The 18,574-nt window shown below is 36.8% G+C and overlaps 3 protein-coding genes across 13 annotated transcripts in view; all 3 read left to right on the top strand.

Annotated features, from left to right (window-relative positions):
• The first annotated feature begins 221 nt into the window (after positions 1–221).
• LOC122306066 (probable caffeoyl-CoA O-methyltransferase At4g26220) lies at positions 222–3,426 on the top strand. Of its 4 annotated transcripts, none has more exons than XM_043118426.1 (6): positions 222–483; positions 1,655–1,719; positions 1,801–1,856; positions 2,147–2,291; positions 2,368–2,499; positions 2,782–3,426. In XM_043118426.1, the coding sequence occupies exons 2-6, from the start codon at positions 1,657–1,659 to the stop codon at positions 3,070–3,072; spliced, it is 687 nt and encodes a 228-aa protein (XP_042974360.1). In that variant the 5' UTR covers positions 222–483; positions 1,655–1,656; the 3' UTR covers positions 3,073–3,426. The 4 variants fall into 4 exon arrangements, with proteins under 4 accessions (XP_042974360.1, XP_042974359.1, XP_042974358.1 ...); XM_043118425.1 differs by having other exon boundaries at positions 223–483; positions 1,641–1,719; XM_043118424.1 differs by having other exon boundaries at positions 227–483; positions 1,801–1,880.
• A 9,122-nt stretch (positions 3,427–12,548) lies between these two features.
• LOC122308083 (probable caffeoyl-CoA O-methyltransferase At4g26220) lies at positions 12,549–16,145 on the top strand. Of its 8 annotated transcripts, none has more exons than XM_043121246.1 (6): positions 12,549–12,682; positions 14,463–14,527; positions 14,612–14,691; positions 15,136–15,280; positions 15,352–15,483; positions 15,687–16,145. In XM_043121246.1, exons 2-6 carry the CDS (start codon positions 14,465–14,467, stop codon positions 15,975–15,977), a joined length of 711 nt encoding a protein of 236 aa, XP_042977180.1. In that variant the 5' UTR covers positions 12,549–12,682; positions 14,463–14,464; the 3' UTR covers positions 15,978–16,145. The 8 variants fall into 8 exon arrangements, with proteins under 8 accessions (XP_042977180.1, XP_042977181.1, XP_042977182.1 ...); XM_043121247.1 differs by having other exon boundaries at positions 12,553–12,682; positions 14,445–14,527; XM_043121248.1 differs by having other exon boundaries at positions 12,598–12,737.
• Positions 12,664–18,574, top strand: part of LOC122308084 (probable caffeoyl-CoA O-methyltransferase At4g26220) — a 70,227-nt gene continuing 64,316 nt past the window's right edge. The window contains exon 1 of the mRNA XM_043121251.1: positions 12,664–12,760. The gene's annotated coding sequence lies outside the window, so the exon portion shown is untranslated. The remainder of the gene's footprint in view (positions 12,761–18,574) is intronic.

Here is an 18,574-nt window from a genome sequence, read left to right on the forward strand (position 1 = left end):
CAAATGGACCTTCCAAGATTAATGACTCAGTTGATGACCATGAAAATACCACCTCAGCATGCAACATAAGCTTCTTGAAACCTTTCCATAGAATTCGAATTCTGTTATTGACAGCTACTGTAAATATTTGTTTACTTGTGCCTCTAATGTGTATATCCACCTTATCCTTATTCCATAAAGGATCCCTTCAGCCTCTATTGTGTATATCCACCTTATCCTTATTCCATAAAAGGATCCTATATCCACCTTATCCTTATTCCATAAAAGGATCCCTTCATAATGCAAATATGTGTGGAAGAAATATACAATGAATTACAGAAGTTCTTTCTTTGCGTCTTTGTTGATACAGACAAACGACTCCGACGTTGATATCTCCCAAGGTGTAGACTCCCAGGAAAAACTACTTGCTTGGTGTTGGTTGTGGAACCAATATTCAATTTCGGTCTCCTAATTCTATCATTTCCTCACACCAAACTATATTTGGTACTCTCTCTCTCTCTCTCTCTCTCTCTCTCTCTCTCTCTCTCTCTCGGACCTTTATAATTTATATAGATAAATCTGCAGTTGGGTTCAAACTTTGTTAGCCTCTATGTAATTTGGGCAGGCATTCCCTTCATCTGGGAACTATAATTTGCCCCACCCACCCCACTTTTATAGTTTTTTCTTGCTAGACGCTATGATTTTCTAGAATGTTTGCATATTAAACGTTTGATATGTCTAATCCAGCCCCTTTCCATGTTAAAGGCTTGCCTTCTAAAATGGCCAGCTATTGCTTTTTCTTTGTTATTTGGGCATAAGATTGTTCCGACTGATACACTTGTCTTTTTCTTTGATTTTGTTGGAGCCCTTTGGTTCAAGTTGGCTGCTCTGATTGTTTTCCTTAGTGAAAAAGTGATACATTCATGAGAAATCGAAAATCGCAAGCACTTGAGGTTTTGCTTTTTTTATAATATTGTAAGAAAGATTCGCAAGACTGACCATATGCAAATCATTAGATTGGAAGGGACTAACTGCATAAGATAGTTGTAGTCTAAATGATAACTTTGAAATTAGGTTAATGGGTACCGAAGATTTGGACATTGGCAAAGAAAGGGAATCGTTCCCCTCAAAGTAGGGGTGGCTGTTCGGATTTATGGATCGGGTTGTATGCTCATATATGGTTCTACCCTAATCTGATCTATTTAATTTAGTTTTACGAGTTCGGTCATGTCACTGATATAACTTGTTCAATAGACTGGTTATGCTGGGTTCACTAAAGAATAGTCCGTTTTAACTTATTTTGATCTGTTTAAATGGGTTAATTCAGTCCAAATTATTGATTTGATTTAGTTAGTGCATTTATATCAAGATTCTTGACCCAAAAAAAAATAAAAAAATTAATATTTTTAAACTAGCTTTTCATCTCACTTTGGTTTATATAATATTGAAATCAGATACAATTTGACTCAACAAACAAACACATAGCAATACAAGGGTTTTAACGTTAAATTGGTGAACACATAAGTTTAAGGTATTATTGAACTTTCTATCCGAGAAAATAAAGAGGAGAAAGGAAAAGAGCTGAGATTTATAAGTATTATTTTATGTTGTTTTGATATATAGGATAATGGAAGGAAAATAAAGGTTTTTAATTTTTTCAGTTACTTTATTGAAGCAATGGAGCAAAATACTAAAAAATTACTTACCAAGGGTTTATTGCAGAGTGAAGATTTGTGCCAGGTGCTCTACCATTCTCCTTCTATAATCTTCCTCTGCTTTTGCTTTCTAGATTTTCAATCTCATTTCTCAATGATATCACAGTATATCTTGGAGACGAGTGTGTACCCACGGGAACCAGAACCTCTCAAGGAGCTAAGGCATGTTACTGCTGCCCACCCTCGGTAATCGTTCTCCTTTCTAAAAAAAAGATTAAAATAAAAGTATTCTTTATTAATGAGACCCACTTTTTTACAAAGGATTTGTATGTGACTTGTCTATTTGTGACTTGTATCTATCATTACTCATATAAATGACCTCACCAGTGCAGTAGTACTTGTTTATAGCAACAATTAACCTCTAGGCTTTTAAAATGGATCAGTGTGAGACTTACAAGTATTTTACTTCATCTCTCATCATTCATAAAGATAATTGGCATGTCATTTTCTAGTGCTACGATGGCTACTGCACCAGATGCAGGTCAGCTGATGGCCATGCTGTTAAAGCTGGTGAATGCAAAAAAGACTATTGAAGTTGGCGTTTTCACAGGATACTCTCTTCTCCTGACTGCTCTTACAATTCCAGAGGATGGCAAGGTTTGAATTGATAATCTTCAGTGGGTATATTATGCTCAATCTATCAAGCTACTTACAATTTGCAGTACTAGTGCAGATCATGGCCATAGATGTAAATCGGGAGACATTTGAAATTGGATTGCCAATAATTAAGAAAGCTGGTGTAGCAGAAAAAATTGATTTCATCGAGTCTGAGGCTTTACCAGTTCTTGATCAACTCTTGCAAAATGTGAGAATGAGCTTCGTTCTATCTTCTTCTTCCATGACGTGTAAACAAACTAAGACATGGTCCATCATATCCATCCATGGGGATGAGTTTCATTTTCATCTTATTTTTCTGGCATGCTTGACACGAGGATCTCATTTTCTCAAGATCCTCTCATTTAGCATTTTATTCTGCTTGTCTTGATTTTACTTTCCGCAATAAGGTCTTCACTCTTATATTTTATTTACTTATTTATTTATTTTGGGGGGGGGGGGGGGGCGGGGGGTTGTGTGTTTGGCATTGCAGCCTGACAACGAAGGGAGTTTCGACTTTGCATTTGTTGATGCAGACAAGATTAATTATTGGAACTACCATGAGAGGCTGATGAAACTGATAAAGGTCGGTGGGGTGGTTGTCTATGATAACACACTCTGGGCTGGAACAGTTGTAATGCCTGATCGGTTGGTTCCGGAGTTCATGAAACCAGGCAAGAAGTCGACAATCGAGCTTAACAAATTACTTGCAGCTGATCCTCGTGTCCAATTGTCACATGCTTCCATAGGTGACGGGATCACGATATGCATGCGTCTCTACTGAACATCTTCTTGAAACCTCTCTGCATTTTGTAAGCATAAACTTTTATGAAGAAGCAGAGGCTGCTGCTATAAATCCCTGATGAGCCGAGGGGTCATTCTCAGGATTTCTCCACTTTTTATCTTTAGGATTACATGTTCTCGTACGAATTCAAAGTCAAGGAGGCTATATTTATTTTTCAGGACCTGAAATTATCTGCACCAATCGCTGCAGCTGTCTTTTTTCTTTTTCTTTTCTATTTGTGTTTTGGGACTATGTATTCTGATTCACAAAGTATGTAATGCAGTCCTGCCACTGTGTTGAACAGTTTAAATGTAAATTGTATCAATAAAATAGAATTATGCAGGTAGAATTGAACAGTTGTGTTGATAAGAATTGCTTAGAGAACTGGCATTTGGCTAAGTTATGTTGATAAGAAATGCTTAGAGAACTGCCAGTGAAATCTAATATTTGCCTCATTTTAAAAGTTTGGATAATGAGTTGAGATGATATGAAATGAAATATTGTTATAATATTATTTTTTGAGAAGGCTATTTGGCCTTTTTATTTTTGGTTTTTTTATACATTTTTTAATACTTTTAAATATTTTAAAAAAATTCACATCATTATTAAAAAATACTTTTTTAATTATTAACTAAAAATAAAACACCTATCGAGACAAACCCTCGGTGGATTTTAGTATTTTTTATAAAAATTCATTGTTTCGTTGTTGCTAGGGGCGCAGATTTCTTTTGGTGATACAATTTGAGGCAAGAAATCTTTTTGCATGGACCCACCCGCAGTAGCCGACCCATGCTACCGATCGAGTCATCGACGTTGTTACGTAGTTGCCATGCCATTTTTTAATTATTAACTAAAAATAAAACACCTATCGGGACAAACCCTCGGTGGATTTTAGTATTTTTTTTTTTTATAAAAATTCATTGTTCTGTTGTTGCTAGGGGCGCAGATATCTTTTGGTGATACGATTTGAGGCAAGAAATCTTTTTGCATGGACCCACCCGCAGTTGCCGACCCATGCTACCGATCGAGTCATCGATGTTGTTACGTAGTTCCCGTTGGCATGGCTTCCACAAGATTTGTACCGGGTACCTGCCATTCTCCTAGCTAGCAATTAAAATAGCTATATATGGCTAACCTACATCCTTGATCAGTACTCTCAAGAAAATGAAAGGAGAAAGGCTACGGGCCGGTCCATTGTGAAATGTATTTTTACAACAGGCTAATAATCACATGTCACGTAGGTACTTTATGCATTTCACTAATAGACCCGCATATACCCAATCGGGTTTGTTGATTCCGAATCGACCACGAAGCTACCCCCACCTCCTTTGTTATTCACTACATCCCAAGCCTCCTCCTTTCTCTCCCAACGATCCCACACCACGAAGCTAAATTTTTTGAGTCGACGACCAACACATTTTCTGCTCCCACGACGATGACGACCTTCGGAAGAAAACTTGGTGAGTTGGTGTGAATATTTGAAAAAAGATGGAGTAAATTAAGACCAGAAACAATCAACAATATAGATTACCCTTCCTCGCCTTCTAGTTCACACCAGATTACCCTTTGGTTGACTATGCCTTTTTCAGTTGAATGAGTCATAAAAATGTGAATCTTTTCAGAGGTTGAGAAACCTTCCTTCCATAAGAAATGGCAATGATGATCATCTCCTACTGCTTATTGTTTGTGGTAATTTTCAACTTACCCGCCCACGTACAAGGCCGAAATGAGTGTGTTGATTCATTACGGTGTGGAAGCCACGACCTAGCCGTCTGATTTCCTTTCCTACTTAAAGACCGACACCCAAACCACCGTGGCTTTCGGTGTGGGTTTTTTCTGTCCTGCACTGATAAAAAGCAAACGGTGCTTGACCTATTGGATTCATTAAAACTGTTCGTCCAAAACATTGACTACAAATCTCGGGGAATCCAATTGTATCATCTAGACCGTTGCTTTCCAAGAGATATTCGGCATCTCAATTTATCTTCCTCCATCAATGCTAGAACCAGTAGAGGAGATGTGTTGGTCGTCGGCTCAAAAAAATTTAGCTTCGTGGTGTGGGATTGTTGGGAGAGAAAGGGGGAGGCTTGGGATGTAGTGAATGACAGAGGAGATGGGTAACTTTGTGGTCGATTCGAAGTCAGCAGACCAAATTGGGTGTATGCGAGTCTATTAGTGAAATGCATAAAGTGTCTACGCAGCACGTGATTATTGGCCTGCTGTAAAAATGTATTTCACAGCCAACCGGCCCGTAGCTTTTCCCAAATGAAAGATATGTCCAATAACTATGGAGTTACAAAAATTATAAAAGACACTACCATTAAACAACTATTTAACAAAAAAATTTTAATTTATTTGGATTTTGTTTGACTATAATGCATTTGAATTAAAATAAATAAACAATATTTGATAAAGTGTAGTGTAATAGTGTGAAATAATTGTGCTCTGAATCATTTCACTTCCTAGATCATCAGCTAATGCGATATGTATCCTCTGCCCTATTTATTTTTAGTACATCCTACTCTTTTAAAAACATAAGAGAGTTTAAAAGAAGGTTTGGTGAGTGATAGAGGTGAGAAGAAGGGTGGTTTTTAGGGATGGAATCCATACGATTTCCAGCCAAAACATTAAAATTACTAGGAAACGGCATGCTGTCTTGCTTTCTTAATAGTGGATCAAAGCCAAACTCTTCCCGTTTAGAATAATAGGATAAGATAAACGCGTATCACACCCTGACAAACAATTCCCAAGATTTGTATTATATATATATATACATTGTATATATCACTCCTAAAAACAAAAAAATTCCAATGTTGATCACCAGTCCCCATCGCACCCAGATGGATCTGTCTTGTTCATTCCGAAGGTGTATACTATACCCCAAGAAAAAATGGGTGCTTGGTGGTCGAACCCCTACTCAATTTCAGTGTCCTAACTTTACACCATTTCCTCCCGCCACAATATATTGGTACTCTCTCTCTAACCTTTTCACAAATAGATCCACAGGTGGGTTCGAACTTTGTTAACGTCTACACAGTGTAAAGGACATGTCCCACCATCGGTCGTAATCATCAAGTCAAAAGTGAATGGCACTGGATGCCTGCGACCACTCTGATGCCTAAGTTAATAGAGTATAACATTAATGATTCAAGTATATGATTAGATATAGTTTTAGAGGTACCTGTTATCCATATATATAGGCATAGTGCATTGGATCAATATTGTGATTAGATTACTTTTACACGGTATTTACCCGTGATGTTTATCAGTTTATCCCTAGATAATTGGAGTGATCCGATCACCATATCATGGTTTATTAACCCTAGTAACCAGGAGAGTATTGGGTCATTGTGGGCCTTTAGCCTGTGGTTTAGGTTGGGCCAATATTAGACCCTCCAGTTACCCCGCTAATTCCCTTTCGCTTGTAGGCATGGGCAATTCATCATTAGCTTTAAACTTCCTTACTTCCTTACAATTGTGCTGATTTATCTCAAAGTGCAAATTAATTTTTCGGGCTGTGAGTGACTCAGACGGGACCATGGGCCTTTTTGTTACCCCGCTAGCCCCATTACTGAATCTGATGGGCCACCCCAGTAGCCCACTAGTTATTCTATCTTGTCGTTTCCAATTCCCATTAGTTATGCTGTTTCCCATTTCCAAGAATTAAGAAGAGGGATTCCCATGGCCAAGGATGTGGTGACATTTAGTGGGTAACATACACCCATTCCCTTTTCGTGGCATCACGTTGTCATGTCATAATAATGTCTACTGTTGACTCCTTATATCCCCAATTCAAATTGCACACCACTTTTTTCCCATTTCCTCTTTCAACTTTGCTTCTTATTTGGCTTCCTTACTTTTCCTCCCTTGTGACTTCTTGCTCCCTTAGTAATTTCCCCACTCTATTTTCTTCTTGTCTTTTAATGGCAAAACATGACATTTCTTCTCGTCTCATTGCTGTGGAATCTTCTCACATTCTGGACATCCCAACCTTCGAAGCGTATGGGTGGCACTCAGGGCTCGTGATTTGAAGGACCTCAGAGAAGAATTTGGTATCCAAGACACAATGTACTTAGAGATTCCTGATCGTGGCTATGTTGATGATGAAGGCTTTGCCAGCAAAGTTGCTGTGACACCCCCAACTCCCACGTACGAAAACATGAGAATCGAGGCGTCGGGATGATGACAACACATGTCACGCACCCCAAGGATGAGTGCCAAGTGTGTGTACATACAAAAAGTGCACAACAAAAAGAATGCAGCGGATAATTAAAGTCAATTAACTAAGTACCATGAGCCACCATGGCCCATCCATGGGCTGTGGCGTGGCATGCCACGGGCCACCATGGCCCATCCTATTACTTTTAGTTTATTTATTTATTTAATTTATTTTACTAGGGTCCTTTTGGTGGTTTCCAACTTGTAAGCTTTATAAATAGGGCCCTTATTCATTTCATTTACATCTTTTGGCATTTACCCTAAAGGGAGATTATTTGTCTAGGAGATCATCTTTTGGTGCCTGAGCACTTGGGCTACTTGGGTACAATTCGTGAATCCCAATGAGAGGATCTTCACCTTACAATTCATGAATGTGTGTAGATTCAATTTATCAATCTTATGAGGTTTATTCATTCAATTTACCATTGTTGATCTTTATTTTCCATTCTTGTTCATATATTTTCTCTTGATTACGTAAATTTATCCATCTTCCCATCTCCCGATCATACATCACGCCTAATACATTTCCACCTCCATAGATCTATAATTCTCACATGCTATAGCCTAAATCTATAATTTCATATCCATTCCATATACTTTCCATACACTTTCCTACCTACCAAACACTTCATAAGCCTCCATATATCCATATTCCATCATAGATCTATTCCATAAAACCATAAAACCCTAGATCTATCATAGATCTATTGCCTCCAACAAACCTAGCCGTAAACCCTAATTTCCATAAGGATTTCCTTCATTTTAGGAAACCCTAACCCTAGCCTCCAATTCCTACATTTTTGGATCTGATCCTACACATCACCAACCCTAAGATCCATTTCATCTTTGACCTAACCAAAACCCTGGACTACCCAAAACAGCTCTTCCAAAATTCGCAGCCCTATCCATTCACCATTCAAACCCTAACCTCACTTCACCATACCAACCCTAAACATCACCCGAGTGTTGCCAACACCAAGGGTCATCATCATGCTGTCCTACGTCGCATTAAACACACAAATTCATCACTTAGATTGCCTGAACTCATTATCATCATCAAATCTATCACTAAACACCATACATTCATTAACCTAGGCGCCCTTCATTGCCATATCCTAGCTGAGACCAAGCAAGACGATGAGGAACATTCGGTCCATAACTTGAGGTGAGACCAAAGGATCATAATGTTTAGGTACTAGACCGAGGTCTCTATCAGTTATTCTTTGGGCTTAATCAGGGCTCGTCATTAGTGTTTAAGGGTGGCGTGGTCTATTGACCTCTGCGCCCATTTTTTCTTGGCACCGCGAGTCTTTTGGGCTCATCATTGGTGTTTAAGGATGTCATGGCCTATTGACATCTGTGCCCCTTTTTACTTGGCACCTCGAGTCTTTTGGACTCATCATTGGTGTTTAAGAGTGGCGTGGTCTGTTGACCTTCACACCCGTTTTTACTTGGCACCGCAAGTATTTAAAGTTCGGCATTTGTGTTTAAGGTTGGTGCTATCTATTGACCTCCGCTCCCCCTTTTACTTGGCTCCACGAGTCTTTAAAACTTGTCATTGGTGTTTAAGGGTGGTGTGATCTATTGATCTCCACACCCTTTTTTACTTAGCACCACGAGTCTTTAAAACTCGTCATTGGTGTTTAAGGACGGGGTGGTCTATTGCTCTCCACGCCCTTTTTTACTTGGCACTGCGAGTCTTTTGGGCTCTTCATTGGTGTTTAAGGGTAGCATGGTCTTTTTAACTCCATGCCCCTTTTTACTTGGCACAACAAGTCTTTTGGGCTCATCATTAGTGTTTAAGATTGGCGTGGTCTGTTGACCTCCACACCCCTTTTATACTCGGCACCACGAGTCTTTTGGGCTCATTATTGGTGTTTAAGGTTGGCGTGGTCTATTGACCTCCGTGCCCCTTTGCACTTGGCACCGTGAGTTTTTTGGGCTCGTCATTGGTATTTGAAGGTGGCATGGTCTATTGACCTCCGCACCCCTTTTTACTTGGCACTGCGAGTTTTTTAGACTCCTCATTGGTGCTTAAGGATGGCATGGTTTATTGAGTACTGTGCTCTTTCTTAGAACAACATGCGGCTGGAATTTGCACTTTATTCATCATAGGAGAAAATAATAACGGAGTTCCAACAAATGATCCATAAATATAAAAAATTGTAGGAATAGAAAATACAATGATCCAAGAGTAGAGAGTAAAACGTTATCATGGGAAAAATTTCTTCAAGTGTTCTGCATTCCAGGGGTGTTGTAGTTCTTTGCCTTGGTCGTCCTTTAAGCGGTAGAACCCTGGTTTGTGGTTAGCAAAGTAAGGGGGTAGGACGTGTCCTACCACCGTCGTGATCATCAACCTGCAAGTCCAAGGTGAATGGCACTGGATGCCTGCGACCACTCTGATGATTAAGTTAGTAAAGTATAACGTATAATGACTCAAGTATATGATCGGAAGTGGTTTTAGAGTTACATGTTGCCAATATATATAGGTGTAGGGATGCATTGGATCAATATTGTGCTTACATTACCTTTATGCGGTATTTACCTGTGAAGTTTATCAGTTTATCCCTAGATAATTGGAGTGATCCAATCACCATATCATGGCTTATCAACCCTAGTAACCAAGAGTGTATTGGGTCATTGTGGGCCTTTTGCCTGTGGTTTGGGCTGGGTCAATATTAGACCCTCTAGTTATCCCACTAATTCCCTTCGCTCGTAGGCATGGGGAATTCATCATTATCTTTAAACTTCCTTACTTCCTTACGATTGCGCTGATTTATCTCAAAGTGCAAATTGTTGGGCCAATATTAGATCCTCCAGTTATCCCGCTAAGTCCTTTCGCTTGTAGACGTGAGGAATTCATCATTAACTTTAAACTTCCTTACTTCCTTATGACTGCACTGATTTATCTCAAAGTGCAACTTAATTTTCCGAACTGTGAGTGACCCAGCTTGGACCCCGAGCATTTTTACTACCCTGCAAGCCCCTTTACTAAACCCGATGGGCCCCCCCATTACCCCATTAGTTATTCTGTCTTGCCATTTCCAATTCCCATCCGATTGGCCACATTGCATGTGAAGAAACTCGCCACCCAATATGGTATAATCATTGTCCTTTATCCTCCTCCTTATATAATCAACAACAATATTATTAGAAAAGACGTTTTCAATAATGATTGTTAAAATCTTATTAATCTTTCAATCATGTATAGGAATCAGGAGTAGAAACCCTTAGATATTTTGGGCACCATGCATGGCCGCCAATTGTTTTCTTTTTAAAACTCATCATGTACCTAGGTTTTTTTTAAGGTGCTCACAAATAAGATTATTTGTCCCCACAAGGCATATTTTTAACATATTAATCTCATTTTGAAATATTTTTATTTGTTAACGAGTATTTTTGTGCCCTTTCTATGTTTTTAGTATAATTTATTTTTCGAGCTTTTTTAAGTTTTTAATGTTTTTTCAACAATTTTCCCATACTTGTACCTATTTTTTTGTAATTAATAAAATTTCAAATTCTAATGATTTTTTTTTTTTTTCACATCTGAATGAAAAGATTTCTTGGTTTCTTTTTAGAACATATTTATTCTTTTTCTTTGGTGCTTATCCAAGTATATACATTTCGTTTTACACTTTTCCTTTCAAGTCTTTCACTAGCTTATTTTGACCATACTTTATAGTTACATCTAGGCAGCCATTCAGTTAACAATTAGAGTGAAGGCAACAAATCACTAGTGGCTAATATGGCTATTCTTTGTCTATATATAGGCTTTAAAACATTCAATCTCAAAATTAATAAAGAAATTTATTTTTTGTTCTCTTAATTTTTGTCTTCGCTTTTGCGTTGTGATGGATTTGGGAAACATTATTAGGTTTCTTTATTAATTTAATCAACTTTAAATGAGTTCATTAATTATTATTTTTACTTAATTAAGGCTTTTAAATAACTCTTTAGTCATGCACACATATTCGCACATAGAGATAAGCAAAAATGTAAAAATCCGGCTCTAAAACCAACTCTACCCACCCGCAGTAGCCGACATCCATGCTACTGATCGAGTCAGGGACGTGGTTACCTAGTTCACGCTGGCATGGCTTCCACCGGATTAACTTTGATTGCATCCCAGCCTCAGCTAGCTTGTCGTGATGTTTCTGTCATCATCATCAGGTTCCACCTGCCATATCTCCCTCTTTTCGATGGCAAGCAAGGAATCTGCAAACACTAAACGAAATAAGGATAAAGAAAATTGAAAAGAAGGTTTGGTTAGTGATAGAGGTGAGAAGAAGGGTAGTTGTAGGCCCCATATTAATTCCCAGCTTAAATAATCCCCAGCTTAAAACTGATTATTTTTCAAGCCTGTCACCCACACCATTCTCCTCAACTAATTTTCTTCTAGCTGCCTTTGCTGTTTAAAATTAAGGCATCTGCAAACGCTCCTTGCTAGCAATTCAAATAGCTATATATGGCTAACCTACATTCTTGATCAGTACTCTCACGGAAAATGAAAGATATGTCCAATAACTATGGCGTTACAAAAATTATAAAAGACACTACCATTAAACAACTATTTAACAAACAAATTTTATTTTATTTGGATTTTGTTTGGCTATAATGCATTTGAATTAATTGTGCTTTGAATCATTTCACTTCCTAGATCATCTAGCTAATGCGATATGTATCCTCTGTCCTATTTATTTTTAGTACATCCTACTCTTTTAAAAACATAAGAAAGTTTAAAAGAAGGTTTGGTGAGTGAAAGAGGTGAGAAGAAGGGTGGTTTTTAGGTATGGTTCAATATACCCATACCGTGGGCTGATTCTCATTATATATAGAATTTACATTATAGAGTCGGTTCGATTTAGTAACAAAAAATTTTTATATCAAACTCAAAATTCTTATTTTATCATGATAATTTTTTTAAATTCTTATAAAAAATATAATAAATAATTTATTTTTTTTTAATTTTTTTAAATTTTAAAAAAATAATAATATTAAAATATAATATTTTAATATTTTATCTTAAATTTAAAATTTTAATCCCACTTACTAAACATAAGCAGCCGTACAAGAAAATAAAATCGTACAGCAAGGAAAGGTGGCGGGCGGAATATGCTGGAGACAATCCAAAACAAAAAAAAGTTGGATATTCCAACTTAGCGGAATAAGTTGGAATAACCAGAGAGGAGAGACCAAGGCAATCCCGAGGTTTGTATTATATAGAGATATACATTGAATATATCACTCCTTAAAGCAAAAAAATTATTCCCCACCACAGACGGATCCGTCTTGTCCGTTCCGAAGCCGAAGGTGTCTACTGTACCCCAGGAAGAACCCCTACTCGATTTCAGCGTCCTAACTTTAAACCATTTCCTTCCGCCACAATATATCGGTACTCTCTCTCTCCGGCCTTTTCACGGATAGATCTGCTGTCATCAGGCGGCCGGGTTCGAACTTTGTTAATCTCTATGTATAATCTCGGCAAGCATGCATTCACTTCATCTGGGAACTTTTATTTTTATCAATCTCCCCCAATTTGTTTATTTATTTTATATTTTCTACTTGTTGGATGGCTGTTATGATTTTCTTGAGCATTTGTATATTACATGTTTGATATGGCTAATCCAGTCTCTCCCCATGTCAATGGTTTGCTCTCTAAAATGGCCAGCTATGCTTTTTCTTTTTCTTTTTTCGTGGGTATAATTAGGTTTTGCCGAGTGAAAAGTGATACATTCGTCAGAAATGCAAAACGATAATGACTTAGATCGAGAAAATCATCAGTAAGAGTCCTTGAGGTTTTGCACTTTGAATATATTGAAAGAAGAATTCACAAGGGTTGCCATATGCATAGCTAGCCTTAGGTTGGAATATGAACATTGGACTAAATAATGCATGAGATAGTTGTGGACTAGATGATAACTTTGAAAGTGAATGAGTTATACCAAAGATTTGGACATGTGCAAGGTTAGGGGTTATGGTTCAACCTTAATTAATCTGATCCCTGTAGTTTTATTGATTGTTTCATGTCACTAATAAAACTTGTTTGATAAATTGGTGATGTTGGATTGATTAGAAACGATCCATTTTAAATTGAATTGTTTTAACTTGTGTAATGTAAATGGGTTAAATCAATGAATAATGCTACATGCAGTCGTGGAGTGCGCAAGCGTCATGCAGTCGCTTTGAAAAAAAAGTGAAAACGACTAATAAAAATTAATTTTTTCATGTGGGTCTTTTATTTACTCACTTTTTTCAAAATGATTGTGCAATGCTTGCGCACTTACGACTACAACTATCATTTCTTTAAATTAACCCAAATTGTTGTTTTGATTCTATTGAGCATATCTTGTCTTATAAGCATAAACTGTTGCCAATCATGTGCAGTTATATCAAGATTATTGGAAAAATAAAAAATAATTAATAAATATAATCTTACTTTTCATTTTACCATGCATCTTGATTAAATAATATTAAAATCTGATTCTATTTGTCTAAACAAACGAACACATAACAGTACAAGGGTTTTCAAGTTTTAAGCTTAGATTGGTAAAAACATAATTTTAGTGTATATAAGTTATCAGGTTAATTGTGAGTTTCGCATATCAACCTACAATTGACCAATTTATTAATTGTAGCCAATCAAATTAGCATAATCTGACTCGAATCCAATAATCTAAAATCCAAACTGTTTTGCTTCATTTTGGTTTCATGTCGGAGTAATGTCTAATTTGTGAATTGTATTAAACATTATCAGCCCTACCTTTAATAATTGAACTAAGTACTTCGGATTGCTGTCATGATGTTCTCAAACAATAGTGCTGATTAACGTGGGTGAAGGAGTTGATTTATCCCTTTTTTCAGGAGAATCAACTCCTATCCCTCATGTCATTTGTAGTCTGGGATTTTCTCAGGGAGAAAATATAGAGGAGAAGGGGAAAGAGTAGAAATTTATTATAAGTTAGCATTATCTTATATATTGTTTGGATATGGAGAATAATGGAAGGAAAATAAGTCTTTTTTTTTTTTGGGTGTTGTGTTGGGGGGGGGGGGGGGGGTGGGCAATTAGTTCTTATTCCCAACTTTGCCACCAATTTTTTTTTTTTTTTTTTTTTTTTTTTTTTTTTTTTTTTTTTTTTTTTTTTTTTAAATTTTAGAGTCCTCTAATATTGAAGGAATGGAGCAATATACGAAAACATTACTTTCAAAGGGCTTATTGCAGAGTGAAGATTTGTACCGGGTACCTACCATTCTCCTCATATAATCTTCTTCTAGCTGCCTTTGCTGTTTAAATTTATCATCTCATTCCTTAATGATATCACAGTATATCTTGGAGACGAGTGTGTACCCACGTGAACCAGAACCTCTCAAGGAGCTAAGGCATGTCACTGCTGGCCACCCTCGGTAATCATTCTTCTTAATTTCTATCTAATTTGGTGCTAATCAAGTCTTGACTTGTCAGATGGATCAAGGGATACAAATTGATAAATTGTGGTAGTTTGGGGTGCAAACTATTGAGTTTTTTGTAGTTTTGAGTAAAATTTGAAAAGGCAAAATAAATGTGCTCGCCAGTTCAGTGATACTTGTGCTTGAATTCTTCACTGATCAGGTGTGATCAGTCTCATTGATCGGTGTAAGAATAGGAATTCATTGTCCAACTTGTCCCAAAATGAGTATATTATGGCAAAAAACAAGAAGAAAATGAGGGGAAATTTGTCCAATACTCACATATTCATCCGATCCAACAGTCATACTTGTTTAAAGCATCAAATCATCATCAGTGAAGACTTTCAAGTATTTTTCTTCATCTCTCATAATCCTTAAAGATTATTGGATTGCCATTTCTAGTGCCAAGTTGGCTACTTCACCAGATTCAGGTCAGTTGATGGCCATGCTGTTAAAGCTGGTAAATGCCAAGAAGACTATTGAAGTTGGCGTTTACACAGGATACTCTCTTCTCCTGACTGCTCTTACAATTCCAGAGGATGGCAAGGTTTGATTTGATCATTTCCAGTATCTTGTACTAAACTATCAAGGTACTTACAATTTGCAGTGCTACTACAGATCATAGCCATAGATGTAAATCGGGAGACATTTGAAATTGGATTGCCAATTATAAAGAAAGCTGGTGTTGCAGATAAAATTGATTTCATCGAGTCCGAGGCTTTACCAGCTCTTGATCAACTATTACAAAATGTGAGCATGAGCTTCTTTCTTCATCTTCTTCTTTCTTGCATTTTTGAACATGGAACCTCGCCAAGACATGGTTCTTCAGATCCATACTTGGGGATGAGATCTTTTTTCATTTTGAATCTTCTTTCGTGCTTGTTGGTTTACTTCCCACAGTAAGTTCTTCACTAACATATTTTCCCCTTTTTTGGGGGGATTTGGTATTCCAGACCGAGAATGAAGGGAGTTTCGACTTTGCTTTTGTTGATGCAGACAAGGGTAATTATTGGAACTACCATGAGAGAATGATGAAACTACTGAAAGTGGGTGGGGTGGTTGTATACGATAACACACTTTGGTCAGGAACAGTTATACTGTCTGATGAGTTGGTTCCAGAGAACTTGAAACAGTGGAAGGAGCCGACAATTGAGTTTAACAAATTAGTGGCAGCTGATCCTCGTGTCCAATTGTCACATGCTTCCGTAGGTGATGGCATGGCAATCTGCACTCGTCTCTACTGAACTTTTTCTCCACCTCTCTGCATTTTTACTTGTAAGCATTAGCTTATCATGAAGAAGTGTTGTGTGGTTAAGAAACCAGAATAAGCAGAGGTTTTAATGAAACAGATGGGTTCACCCATTTGTGTTTGGCTTTTATAATGTCAATGCCAGTTTTATTTGGGGTCTAAATTAGTAAATTACGTGAATTTTCGACAGCAGACCCCAGGCCCACTAAGATCAAGGAATTACAGGATATCGTCGGTAATTGTTGGACTTAAAATTATTTTCTTTCCTTTTTTTTTTTCCAACCAATTTTCGAAAGGAATCTATTGTACCAGACGCTACAACTCTCAAAGGAATAAAGATACTGTTCCATAATATAGGAATAGATCTTTGCGTGGATCCAATTTGAACATGCTTTATCACAGTTCAGTAACTGAATCACCGGTAAATTATGAAGAGAAAGGAACATGTTTGTGTTCATCACCTCCTTAATCGGTACACACAAAATTGCAATGAAGAAAGAAGCCGGCATGACGCATTCTGGCTGGTGTAGGCAAGCTGCGATCATATTGGAGAACCTCTTTCCATCTTTCTATCCAAGCATAATGAATCCAAGTGATGAGGTTGGAATTCTAGTTTCACTACATAGTTTAGATAAAATGAGATGAGATGTTTTGTTGAAAGTTTAATAAAATATTGTTATAATATAATTTTTTAATTTTAATTTTATTTTGAAATTTGAAAAAGTTGAATTATTTATTATATTTTGTATGGAAATTTTGAAAAGTTGTAATGATTAAATGAGATGAGTTAAGATGGGATAGTTTTGGTATTTGGTAACCAAATGTTTTCTGAGACTCGGGTTGGAAGAAGAAAAATGATTCTAATTTCCTCCAAAAAGTATAGTAACTTTACACTGCTTTGTTTATATACATTATAACAGAAGCTATTGAAAAATAGAAGGAAAAAACAAAAAGATATTACACGTGCATACTTAAATAAGAAAGAACTAAATAACTAAGTGCTTAATAATAAGCATGTGATTGATCTACATCTAATACTCCCCCTCAAGATGGAGAATAAATGTTTAAGATTCCGATCTTATGTAACAAAGCAAAAAAGTAATGAAGACCAAGTGGCTTGGTGAGAATGTCAGCCAATTGAGAAGTAGAAGCAACATGTAATGTTTGAATTAATCCAGCTCGAAGTTTCTCATGAATAAGATGACAGTCAATTTTTATGTGCTTCGTGCGCTCGTGGAAAATAATGTTTGCTGCATTATGAAGTGCAACTTGATTATCACAAAAAAAGTAAAGTAGGTTGTGGGTGAGAAATGGAAAAGTCACCAAGCAATGAACGAAGCCAAGTAAGTTCACAAACTGTAGAGGATATAGCCTGATCCTTAGCCTCTGCTGAAGATCTTGAGACAATGGATTGCTTCTTAGATTAACAAGACAACAAAGACGTACCAAGAAATACACAAAAATCAGTGATGGATTTCTTCGCTTTAGAACAAGTTACCTAGTCTGAATCAGCAAAGGCTTTGAGATGAAATGGAGAATCTGATAGAAAAATAAGCCTTGGCTATGTGTAGATTTAATATATCGTAGAATACGATGGGCGGCATGCAGATGAGGAACATGAGGATGTGCCATGAACTGACTTAAGGTATGAACTGAAAAATTGAGATATGGTCAAGTTAAACACAAGTATAATAGACGACGAATCAAACATCGATAAGCAACATGATTAGATAATAATTCATCCTTAGAATTATTTAGTTTCAAGTGTTGTTCCATTAAAACCAGAGTCTCTGAACTTTACATTGTATCAACTTAGGGTTAATTTTGTAATTAATCCCAAAGCCCTTTAATCTGTGTAAAGTAAGAACTAACAGACAAATTATCTTAAGATAAAGAACAAATATCCTTCTCTAATTGAAAGATACAAGGGCCATTACCTTGATCAAAGCATTCTTCTTTCATTGCTCTCCTTGTCTATGTTGATGATATTGTCATTACCAGTAATGATACTCATGCAGTTTCTATTTTGAAAAAATGTCTCAACCGTCAATTTAAACTCAAGGATTTGGAGCCTCTAAATTTTTTTTAGGCTTTGAAGTTGCTTGCTTAGCTAAAGGAATTTCTGTTTGCCAAAGAAAATATGCCCTTGACATTCTTAAATATACATGTTTTCTTGGAGCTAAACCTGTCCATTTTCTTAAAAAAATGATTCTAATTTCTTCCAAAAAGTAAAGTAACTACTTTACACTACTTTGTTTATATACATTATAACAAAAGCTATTAAAAAACATAAGCAAAAAATAAAAAGATATTACACGTGCATACTTAAATAAGAAAGAACTAAATAAATAAGTGCTTAATAATAAGCACGTGATTGATATACATCTAATAGGAGTCTAATGAAAATAACCTAGGACCTGTTTGCCCACATTCCTTTTAGTGGCTTCTTCGTGATCCAATACACCATCTGGGGTTGTGATACCAACATAACACCCCCCCACAGAGAGAGAGAGAGAGAGAGAGAGAGAGAGAGAGAGAGAGAGAGAGAGAGAGAGAGAGAGAGAGAGAGAGAGAGAGAGAGAGAGAGAGAGA

This window comes from Carya illinoinensis, chromosome 4 (genome assembly GCF_018687715.1).
Source record: "Carya illinoinensis cultivar Pawnee chromosome 4, C.illinoinensisPawnee_v1, whole genome shotgun sequence".
Classification (NCBI taxonomy): Eukaryota; Viridiplantae; Streptophyta; class Magnoliopsida; order Fagales; family Juglandaceae; genus Carya; species Carya illinoinensis.

What these genes read in the sequence shown, in the direction of transcription:
- LOC122306066 (XM_043118424.1), top strand. Translation starts at nt 1,657, where the DNA reads ATGGAGCAAAATACTAAAAAATTACTTACCAAGGGTTTATTGCAGAGT. An exon ending in AGAGTGAAGATTTGTGCCAG is followed by an intron (nt 1,720 to 1,800) that starts GTGCTCTACCAT and finishes ATGATATCACAG; the next exon opens with TATATCTTGGAGACGAGTGT. An exon ending in CAATTCCAGAGGATGGCAAG is followed by an intron (nt 2,292 to 2,367) that starts GTTTGAATTGAT and finishes GTACTAGTGCAG; the next exon opens with ATCATGGCCATAGATGTAAA.
- LOC122308083 (XM_043121243.1), top strand. An exon ending in GTCACTGCTGGCCACCCTCG is followed by an intron (nt 14,692 to 15,135) that starts GTAATCATTCTT and finishes TGCCATTTCTAG; the next exon opens with TGCCAAGTTGGCTACTTCAC. An exon ending in CAATTCCAGAGGATGGCAAG is followed by an intron (nt 15,281 to 15,351) that starts GTTTGATTTGAT and finishes GTGCTACTACAG; the next exon opens with ATCATAGCCATAGATGTAAA.